The sequence below is a fragment of the Parasteatoda tepidariorum genome, chromosome 8 (assembly GCF_982258835.1).
Source record: "Parasteatoda tepidariorum strain Cologne lab strain chromosome 8, Ptep-v5.0, whole genome shotgun sequence".
NCBI classification, from domain to species: domain Eukaryota; kingdom Metazoa; phylum Arthropoda; class Arachnida; order Araneae; family Theridiidae; genus Parasteatoda; species Parasteatoda tepidariorum.
The window spans coordinates 11,949,501-11,961,513 of NC_141762.1; the positions used below are offsets into that span (position 1 = coordinate 11,949,501).

Consider the following 12,013-nt stretch of genomic DNA (forward strand, 5'->3'; position numbering starts at 1 on the left):
TTTGCAGATAATCATTACCTTTATTTGTACCGTTTTCATCCATCATTACCTTTTTCATCTCATATTGCCTAATTCTTACAATTTTAATTTATGGTCGTTTAATTTATTGAATCGTGGTGGCTCAGGGGATGGAGCATTCGCCTACCAATAAGTTGACCCGACTTGAATTCCGAATATGGCTGTTCGATACGAATTCCGCTCCCGGCTCGTACCGCACTGACGTAAAATATCCTCAGTGGTAGATGAATCATAGGTTAGAACCCCTTTGCTGTCAGACTAACCGTGGGAATTTTTCTGTCCATAGAACACAAATCTTTGAAAAAAAGTCCTCCGCGAAGGCAAATTTCTCCCTATACTTGAACTGGAAATTCCCTTGTCTTTTAGATCGGATTCAAAATTTAAAGGAAACGGAATTCAAGGATAAAATTGGGTCGACTGTTCAATAGCAGTGATGAAATAAAATAAGAAATTATAGTTTCTGCCTGATTGAGTGGGGGTCGCAGACCCAAACTTGATTTCATTCAGACTGTGCTTCAAATTAACATAATTAATTTTGCTTCAGTTTTTTCCACTATTAAAATTCCAAATATTATTTAAGGTGATAACAAATGCTACGTGACACTGATTAAAATTACTTTTCTTTTTAATTTCAATTTAATTTTAGGAATTGAATTCAACAGTTTTTACGTCTAAATTTTAAGTAATTTGCAAATACAACATTATCAGATAATTACAAATACGCAAAATTGCATCGATTTCTCTAAATTTGTCTAGTACTTTCAAATTTTTTCTAGACCACAACCTCGTTCAAATTGTACATTCGAGCTACCACAGAACAGGTTCTTCTGAAGGTATTCCATATCAATATCAACATTGCTGTCTTCGATACATAATTTTAATGTTTGAAGGACTTGACGGAATATAATGATATAACATCTTGAAGGAATATAATGATATACTTTTCAGTCCGTCATTATATATAGTGAAAAAAAATTATTTAAACCTAAAATAACAACTGCTTAATAAAAAAGTGCAGTCCATTAGAGAAGTTATTATAATTTTTAAATTAAACTCTCAGTATTTAAACATACTTCAAAAGAATTCCACTACTTTTATTGCATACCTGTTTTAAATTGCTTTGTGGCTCCTCGAAGTCCAACAACGCAAGGAAGTCCATATTCTCTACTCACAACCGCACCTTTATAAAAATGCAACAAATATTATTTTTTGAATTCTTATTTTAAACAATGAACAAGATTATTTTTTTAAGTCTATATATTGTACATTTCTTTCAGTAAAATTTATTTTATTCGTTTAATCTTACAAGAAACAATATGCTTAGGTGAAAAAACTAAATTTTATATTTTCTGCAAGTCCAATTTTCAGTTTTAAATCTGTAGCATTAAACTTGTAGCATTAAAGATGAAATGCTTAAAATTTACTTTCCATACTTTTTTAATTATTTTGTGATAATTTAGATCAGAATAAAGAAAAATATTATAAGCATTTTAATAATTTATGGCTATGAAATACAACAAGAAATACCGGTCTTTTTTTTCTGCGTTAAAAGTAAAATCTTCCTAACCCGGCTCACTTTCAAACAATAATTTATCAAATTTGCACATATTTGCTGTTGTTTAGGACTAGGAGAAACAATTACTCATCATTGAAATTTCGTTAATTCGTACAATAAATTATTCATAAATTTTCGGATATGAATGGAAAAAAATTTCAAACTACTTTTTTTCTGGATTTTATATTTTAGTACAAATATAATTCCGACAATCTAACAGATTTTCTTAGCAACTATTAGACTATTTTTCGTAATTAAAAAATACCAAAACATAATTTCTTCTTGTAATTAGAGCGTCAGAAAAAAAAATATATAAAAGAATCACTGATGTCCTATCTGTGTGATGAATACAAACTACGAATGAAATAGTCTTCTTAAATCCAGTGGGAGTTTTTCTCACTGCGGTAAATAAGTATTTCGAACAATCTATATATTATCTATTTCTTTCAGTAAAAGTTATTTTATTAGTTTCTTTTTAAAAACTATAATGTATGTTTAACAGAAAAACTAAGTTTTAAATGTTATATATTTTTGAAATACAATTTTAAGTATTCAATTTTCAACATTAAACTAATGTGCTTAAATTACGTAACGTAAAATATTAGAAAATGGAAATTCATAAATTGCAAACATGAAAAGCAATATAATAATGGCTTTAATGTTGTATTACCATGTGAAATGAGTCCTCCAAGCTCAGTGACAACACCAGATATTATTGGGAAATATGGACTCCATCCAATATCTGTACTGTAAGCGATCAAAATTTCACCTGGCTAAAAATATAATTAACACCAAACTTATAGTTTAATTCGTTTTTTTACATACATTGGTGATTCACACAAGGGTGTGGCGAAGTTTTTTTTTAAATCTTTATTCTAATAATTCACAAATAGAGAGATCAGTAAAATTGAGCACGAGATTTTTTTAAATCGGAAATATTTTCGACTCTCTCATCAGCACTCTTGAATGTTGGCTCTTTTCATGAAAAATGAAAGAATTTGTTATCTGTCTATAAGCTGTTGTTTTCCGAAATATATTTTTGATTGAATTAATACGCTCACCACTGACGTTAACATACACGCCATTCACTTAACGTACACGCCACTCACATTAGCACAGAGTGGCATTAACGTAAATAACTCGCACTTATTTATAAATTTATAGTTATATTTTTGATGTTCAATAGTCTTTTAATGTGTCATTGGAAATAAAATTTAAAAAAAATTTAAATCTTTGTTGCGTATTTTGGAAGAAATCATTTGGTTGTAAAATTAATGACAAACAGTGCAGAAAAAATTGTCACAAGGAGAAAAATCATAAATTGCGTTAAATAAGCCATTTTAGAAATGAAAAATTTATATATTAGTCTCAAAAGTCATATCAAAGGTAATTTTACACGTTTCAAAATAAAGCTAATGTTTATAAAAACGGCAAAACTTTATTTAAATTGCTATGTAGTTGTTACTTTTACGCATATACGTGTACCTGTAATTGAGCAGCTTGATCCAGAGATACGGCAACCCTAGCATATCCTTTAACAACACCCTGGCTAACAGGAATACCTGGAAATATCATATAAATTTCTTAAATTAAGCGTTTAAATGAGTTTCTAGACAAATTATCAACATCATTTTGACGCAATATTTTTTTTCTTTAACTCCAGAAAATCAAAAAAAAAACATAGCAATAGTAATTCAAATAAATAACGAATAATAACTATAATGTTCATGAACATTTACTAAAATCGGACATTATTTAACTGTCTTAGTACTAACTAGCAATGAAATTTATTTTATCATGATTTTCTCTTCCACCTTACTTGAATTTTGCTTCTTTTCTACTACCTTATTTAAATACTTAAATACTCCCACATTCCTTCTACCTTATTTGAACAATAACTCTTTAATACTATCGAATGCATTCTACCTAACTTGAATACTGTTTTAAAATATTATTCTACCTAACTTGAATACTGTTCTAGAATACTATTCCAGCTAACATAAAAACTGTTCCAGAATACTATTCAAGCTAACATGAAAACTGTTCTAGAATACCATTCTTTCTAACTTAGAAACTGTTCTAGAATACTATTCTACCTATCCTGAAAACTGTTCTAGAATGCCATTCTCCCTAACTGGAAAACTGTTCTAGAATACTATTCCCCTTAATTTGAATCTCCTTTCACCTTAATTTAATATTTTTTTAATTTACTTATACTTATTTAATTTACCTATACAAATTTACTCTTTAGTAAAGCGGTGATATAGAGTAGTTATATTTTCTTGAGACCGCGTTTTTTATTTTAAATGTATTTTAGGGTACATCGCTTAAAGGAAAAGCAATATTAAAAACATAATTTAAATCACTTGTATGAAAAAAGCATAACCAGTAAAATCTTCAAATAAGTTATGTTAATTTTCTTATAAAAATTCATACAACATTCCTTTGTGGATTTCGTCACAAAAATTAATGTCAATGTTCAATCATTACAATTTTGGATCGAATACTACAGTGGATCAGAACCGATTGAAACAACAATAACGATTAATTGTACTGCTCGCTAACTACTACGCTTTGTATGTTCTCGCAAACTTCATTAATATACACTTACTTTATTACTTTATTTACAAAAGTTGGGCACCTGGGTGGCGTAGAGGCCCCTGTACCATACATCGAGAAATTTACAAAAAATTTATAGTAAAGACATTTTGAATTTAGCAGTCTATGTGGTAGCTAATATAGTAACAAGCACTTTGAGTAAATATAACAATTGAAAAAATATCTGATTCATCGAATCTAAGTTGACATATATAGATATTAACATATATTGACACATATTGACATATATAAATATAGTCATAATTTGACATATACGAATATTAACATATATTGACACATATTTCACTATTTAAATTTCAATATGTAAACTGTCACATATATATATATATAAAGTCTAATATTTAGAGTTTTATGTTGATATGAATAGTATAAGTCCTGAATTGAAATAAAAACATCACTGAACTAGTGAGGTCTCCCCTAAGAAAAAGACGAAGCACTTCTTCATTTTTTAGAAGGTCTTGGAGCTCTTTCTCAAGTGATACAAGTTTGTGTGCTAATTTAGCTGGTGTGAATCGATAACATACAAAGCATTAGCCAACTGCTAAGCTTTTATCAAACTATTTTAAAGATTGGTAGACATTTAATTAGAAATGAGCAAAATTTTTGTTATCCTATAGCGCAGAGTTTTCATGAACATTAAAAATGTTGAGAAGCGATTACTTCCAATGATTTAATACATTTTTGACCACCTCTCTGCTATTTTTCAAATAAGATGTATCTGTGTCCAATCAGATCTCTGAAATATGAGGTTAGTATCGTAAAAAAAGGAATTCATATTAGTACTTTAATCTAAATTATTTATCTCCATTAAATTTTTTAAGGTCAGTGAGAACCCTGTAAATGTTTTATAAATTTTCTTTTACCTTGCATTGTTAAATCAGCAATATAATCTGTTGTATCTGAAGATTCTTCTATTTCATTTACCTAAAAATTTACAAAATCAATGAGGAAATTGTAATCGGAAAAAAATTTGTGCAAGATGAAGAATTATGCTTTTATTATTATGCTTTTTATAATTATGCTTTCGTAAAGATGAAGAATTATGCTTTTTACAAGTCACTATTTCAAACAATTGTAAATAAATTATAAATGTAAATATGTAATTAAATTAAATAAACATGTTGTATAATGTAACTTAACTTCATATATATGTAAATTTCATTCATGCTATATTTAACGATATATATCGCAGAATTATTTTTAAAAAAAGGGTTACAGTTTCGTAGTCTTACTGCCATTCTAAATTATTCGACATATTTCGATAAATGAAGAAAACATTCATTCCTACAATAACTCTCAAAAATGTTCTACACAGATGACCTTAAAATATTGCTCTATCGATTAATTAATTAGGATATTTTAGAATGGATGTAAGCTGTTGCTTTGTTTATAAAATATTCCATGCAGTTTTATTAAAAATCGATTAAAGATCTTATTATTAAATAACTATTTTAAAATATTCATTTTAATTCATGAATAGAGCCCTATTTCATTGAATAAATACGTATATAGCAATCCCTGTTATTCATTCAATCTCCAATCTACATTAGGGAGAGTAACATCGGATCAGTTGCTATTTCGACAACACAGCAAGAAATCATCAAAAATCGTGGAACTTTAAGATAATAATAAATGCAATTATCACCAAAAATTTTAAACTTTAGTACAATGTATGCGAAATTCGAACTGCTTTGCAACAAAAGTTTGACATTAGAAAAGAATTTTATATTCTTACCTTTATAATGAATGTTATTCGCAGGTTTTTAAGTTTACTTTATTTTAATTGAAAATATATAATAATTGATACCAAATTCTTACATAAAAAGCAAAAATAGAACACTTACTGGTTTGGGGAAACCACGTATGATTTCGGGAAATTTATATTCATCTAGCACTGGAAAGATTTTTCTGCGTTGATTTGCTCTGAAAAAGTTTACAAATAACTTGAAATATAATATAATAGTAACAGGCAAAATGCTCGTTTGTACTGTAAACAAGAATATCACTGTGCAAGGCAATAGAATTTTTGTTTTATTAGCAATATGCAACACGAGGAAATTTTTCGAAAAGAATAAGTTAAGCCATGGTGGTTCAAGCGCTAGAATGCTCGCCTTATAAGGAGGAGACCCAGTTTGAATCCCAACAACGGCTGCTCGATACAAATTGGGCTGCCGTCTTGCACCTACCACAGTGCTAACGCAAAATATCCTCAATGTCATAAAGATCATAGGTTGGAATAATCTTGTCAACTTGCTAACTATGACCTATTATCGTGTTATCCTCTCCATGTAACGCAGTTACAAGTTAGTTCCATTAAAAAATCCTCCAAAGAAAGCTAGTTTGTTCCAAAAGCTCTCTTGTCTTCTAGGTTGGGTTCAAAATTATAAGACTATAGATTTGAACATTGTAGGACGCAAATCCTGAAATGGGTCAGCTGTTCAACACCGGTAATAATTTAAAATGAAATTACAAAAGCTAAACCTTTTACAAACAATGCAGGCTTAACGCCATTTTCATTGACGTGCATATGGTTAGAATATACATTTATAAACTTTAAACGGAACTGTCCCAAAACCTAGAATCCCTGCGACTCTTTTACTGCAATTTTCTCAATTAACTGGGATTCTTCCTTTTTGAGTTCCAACAGTGGCTGTTGTTCCCGCAGTAATATTTTTGAACCGTATATTTTTGAATCAACATATTTTTTTTTCAGTTGTTGATTTGTAGAGGTTATTAAAAAAGTTTCTTTTTAAACGTTAAACTTCAAGATTCAATACCCAAAAACAATACTATTGCTACCATTAAGAACATAATTTCTCATCGGTCGTACAAGTTGGCAGCTATGCATAATGATAAATTCAGTCTAAATCATAATTCAATCCCAACCACGTTGGCAGATGCAAATGCTTTTGCAAAGTCAAGACTTATCACCCCTTTAAAAATCAAAGCCCACGATCAAATAACTAATCTTGACATCGATAGGAAGACAGCCACTACTCTCATCAAACTAAGAACAAAACATCATAAAAACATGAAAATTTCTACAGATAAGACTAGAAAATATAAAAACTGTGTCAACTGTCTTAATGTGGAACTGACACCATATCATGTTTTTAACTGTCCTGCAGTCACTGCAGGCCTTCACCTCTTAAACTATCCCACAGAAGAGGATTTGTATTCTTTTAATGCCATAGAAATAGCAAAAACTATTCAAGCACACCATGAAATATGATTCAATAGAGGATACGACACCAACCAGCCAGTCTAAATCATTTTTTTAAATGAAAATCATAAATATTGATTATTTTATAAGTTTAGTTTCCCTAATCGAATGAAGGATTGCGGAATTTACCTGGATATTATTTTTGGATATCTCGTATTCAACAAATCTCTAATTTCATCCAATGTCATAAAATATATAAGGTCTTTATCCGGAATGCGTCCTTCTGCCACCATCAACTTCGCCAAATGTCTAAAACCTTTTCTGTAGTGGTCGACACTTTTAATCAACATAGACTGCAACGGGAAAAAATCAACTTTATCACACTATTAAAAAAAAAGTTCACGAAAAGAAACATCATAACATAGAAATGGAACCTACCTTACTAGTTTCTCTCGATCTTACACCCCTACGACAATTTGGAATAGCGAATCTTAAAAGCCACCTGAAATATTCCAAGTAATTTTAACAAGTTTTTGGATAAAGATATTTAAATTAATTACAAACTTAAATATTTGCGAAAGTAATTAATTAAAAATTATTCAAAACAAATTAATAAAAATAACATTTTTTAAAAGAGGCGTGACCATTCTGTATCTTATAAGAACATTATTAGAAATTACAACTTATAACCATTTTGCGAAAGATTTTTCTTCTAACCCTTCTCTGTGCAATGTAGCCAACGTGGCAACACTAATTCAATAAATGCTACAAACCACTAGAAATGTAAAATTACTATTGTTAATTTCTTTTAGACGTTTAGTATTCTTTAAACAACAAATAGCTAAAATTTATCATTTCATTTAGACAGATGCCAACTGCTCCGGACACGCCGAAATAATTTAAAAAGCGGTAAATAATTACATACTAAATTTGCAAATTTTTGACTAATTTTGTTTATTTTTTAAAAGGGTTAGCATGACGTAAGTATAATAAACTGGCTATATGTAAGCCTTCGAATTATTTAAAAATAGTGGTGAATAAAAGCCTAATAAATTGAATTCATGAAACCAAGAATTACAATTAATAAACTACCAGTCTAAAATATTTATTCGCTGTCCGGAGTAAGTTGGCATCTCTGAAAGTCGCACTTCCCAATGTCCTGTCTGACTAAAATTTTTAATCGAAATTTGCTCTTCCAAAAAGGGATTTTAAAAAACATGTCCTATCTGTATCTTACGCCGCAGTATTATTTAACCATTTTGTGAAAATTGTTCTTTTATAAAACATGTCCCATCTATGTCCGCCTTCTTTGCGGATATAATCGTGTGGGCTGATGAAAAGATTATATTTTTTATTTTTCGGATTTTTTTAAAAAATTTATCCTTTCTTTCCCGGATTTTTTCATGATTATTATTATCCCCCCCCCCCAGTTTTTAGTTATTTTAATTTTTATTATTCTTTTTCCCCCTCTCTTCATATGTCTGTAATCCTTATTTTATCTTCATTTTGAACTTACATACATATACAAAAGACTCCAGCCAAAATTGAATCACAGCGAAAGCGAATCATTCAAAAATAGTACTTCTTATAAAATAAAATTTAAACATGAGTTGTTTTGATTCATTTTTGATATCATTCTATTAAATGAGAGAAATATATAGGCAACAATACTTCAATTGTCTGTATATCAATTAAGATGCTTGAATAAGTTTAAGTACAAAATTGTGCCTTTTGTACATTAAACGCTTATAACTTCTGAACTAATAATCTGATTATCTTGAAATTAATCTCATTTAATTCAGTGTAAAAAATCAAATCGGAAATTATACCTTACATGTTCAGAAAGTTCCAGGATAGCAATGTAAAGTACAGTGCGCAAAATAAAACAAAGAAGATCACCCTAAATAACTTTTGATTTTGATAACTAAATTTGATTTCTCAGGAACAATTTCTGGGGTACACAAATCTGAATCCGTCAAGGAAAATGTGTTTTTATTCAGAAAAAGTACGTTTTTTTGCTACATATCGTAACTTGAATTATCGTCTGCACTAATTAGTAAGCACAATTGAGAGAACTATCTCGAACCATAGAGATTCACTCTTAGAACGCGAAGATGCGATCATTAAATCAAAAGTTATTCAGAGTGACCCGTTTTTTTGTTCTGTGCACTGTACTATACATTGCTATTCAGGAACTTTCTGAACATGTAAGATATAATTTCCGATGTAATTTTTTACACTGAATTAAATGAGATTAATTTCTAAATAATCAGATTATTAGTATAGAAGTTATATGCGTTTTGTGTACGAAAGGTACAATTTTGTTCTTAAACTTATTAAAGCATCTTAATTGATATACAGACAATTGGTGTATTCTTGCCTAGAAATTTTTCTCATTTAACACGTTCACTCCGAGGTGACCAACCGGTGAGTTACGCTTGATTGTTTCATCTTGGCAGCACACCGGAGTAAAAACTGGTAACAATAAATTTCATTTTTTAGTTTTTTTCCTGGAATAATAAAAATCCATAACTACCAATTGTTTTTAACGGATGCAATTTTTATCTTGAATTGCCTCTTCGCCGTGATAAATTTCCTTACAGTGAATTGTTATTGTTGAGAATAGATTAACGCCTCCCGAATATTATATAATAATGAAATAGTTCTTCTACCAGCATTTTCTCTTTTCCCGGCGTGAACGTGTTAATAGAATGATATTAAACACGATTCAAAACATCTCATGTTTAAATTTTATTTTATAAGAAGTACTATTTTTGAGTTGCACTTATTATGAAAAAATCCTTATAACTTCTAATCTATTTGCCCGGTGGTCGCATTATTCGTCCCGATCTATTCACCATAAAAATACATTGTGAAGTATCGCTTTTATGTTCAAATATTTTATGTAAATTATTGAGGGTATGTTTTATGTTTATATTGAGGGTAAAGTACATACTTAAGTACGTGACAAAAGTCGTATTTTTTTTCATGAAAATTCTTGCAACTTTGAACTATTTGTTCGACTGACTTGTATATAGTAACATATATTACCTGTTTAGGACATTTAAGGGCGTCCGTAGTTCAGAAAATAATTTTGAATAGTCTTCATCTGAGTTTTCAGAGTCTTCTTTTGCGCAGCCGGCTAAAGTCTGTAAATGAAATCAAAAACATCGGAATCATTTAAAAGAATACAGAGCAGCCAACTTGTAAGGTTGTTGGGGATTATTTTTACAAAGTGGTAGTAAAATAATAATTAAAATAGAAAGAATTATCCAGAAAATTTAACTGCACATTGTCAATAATTAAAAACCTTACCGTATTATAAAAAAGAACTCTTATAAATGTGTGGATTATTCATTTGGTATCGTGAATTATTCGTAATGTTGAGCAACACATTTTAATAAACCCTGAAATCTACACATTAAAATATACCGGATGCTACTACAGAGGCACTCCATTGCCTCGGTTGGTTAAGACATTCCTCGCAACGCTGCTTCGTGAGCTAAGGGAAATGAGTTTGAACCTGGTGAACTAAAAATAACTTAAATTTCATAAACACGTGAAAATGTTTTTTCACAAAGCTGAGCAAGTTGAAATCTCTGCATGAAGAAACGAAAATAAGGTCTTAGATTTTATTTAGTTAATCTTATCTCTTTTTTTTTTAAATTGGCACCAGTTTTGAAGTTTTACCTGATGTCTACGAACCATGTTTTCCGATGTCTACGAACCATGTTTTCTGAGGTCTACGAACCATGTTTTCTGATGTCTACGAACCATGTTTTTATTGATTTCTGCACAGTAAAAAAGCAAATAATTTAGCCATTTTTTTATAATGACTAAAATTTTGAACCTCTTTTATGTCCTACCATCAATTTGTCTTGAGGGAATCATACAGCTAATGTAATTGATTTATGATTAAATAGCGTTAAATCTGGTATTTATGCTTAAACAGAGTTCCCTCGAGCCTTGAAAGTTTTAGAAAGCCATAAAGAAATTCCGTAAACAAAACGTCAATTTTTAAATATCTGTGTGTTTTTGTTACCAGGTCCATGAGTCCACTCACCCTCAGGAAATCAGAAAACAAGACCAGGTCGAGCAGAAAATCCTCCTTTTCAAAATCCACACAGCTAAGGAGGTGGGTCGGGATGGCTGCACTGGAGAAACATTTGTTGCAGGTGTGATAGACCTTTCGCTGCTGTTCATACCTCATGCACTTTATGTGACCACTGATGAATCTAGTAAACGTGGTCTGATCGCCTCAATTACCTCTGAAGGTCAAAGCAAGATCCGGCTTATCCCCAGAGTACCAGATATATACTGGGGGAGTATTCCAGACTAGCTGGACCCCTTTCTTTCTAATGGAGTGAATTTCAGAGGATATGAGTGCCAAACTTCAATATCTATGTAAACACCCTAAAATCTGTGTAATCACCCTAAGTATTTTTTTTCCAAAAAAGTATACCTGCATAAAAATTCTACCGTACTGAACTACTTAGCCTACTAGATCCTACTATTAGCCTACTAGAAGAATAAGTTCCACTCTAGCATTCACATAAATTTGCCACCACTACTAGAAAATGTTCCAAAAAAGCAACAACTTATTCTACTTGCAATTTGTTCTCAGATTTGACTGCAAAGCACTATATAAAGTATTTTAC

The 12,013-nt window shown here is 30.2% G+C and overlaps 1 protein-coding gene across 1 annotated transcript in view; it reads right to left on the bottom strand.

The window, feature by feature from the left end:
- LOC107437224 (uncharacterized) overlaps positions 1-12,013 on the bottom strand; it is a 78,685-nt gene that overhangs the window by 1,544 nt on the left and 65,128 nt on the right. Inside the window, exons 32-39 of the mRNA XM_087149839.1 lie at positions 10,407-10,504; positions 7,794-7,857; positions 7,545-7,708; positions 6,037-6,115; positions 5,056-5,116; positions 3,059-3,135; positions 2,244-2,346; positions 1,124-1,198 (exon numbers count right to left, since the gene is read on the bottom strand). Coding sequence (XP_087005965.1) covers positions 1,124-1,198; positions 2,244-2,346; positions 3,059-3,135; positions 5,056-5,116; positions 6,037-6,115; positions 7,545-7,708; positions 7,794-7,857; positions 10,407-10,504 — 721 coding nt within the window. The remainder of the gene's footprint in view (positions 1-1,123; positions 1,199-2,243; positions 2,347-3,058; positions 3,136-5,055; positions 5,117-6,036; positions 6,116-7,544; positions 7,709-7,793; positions 7,858-10,406; positions 10,505-12,013) is intronic.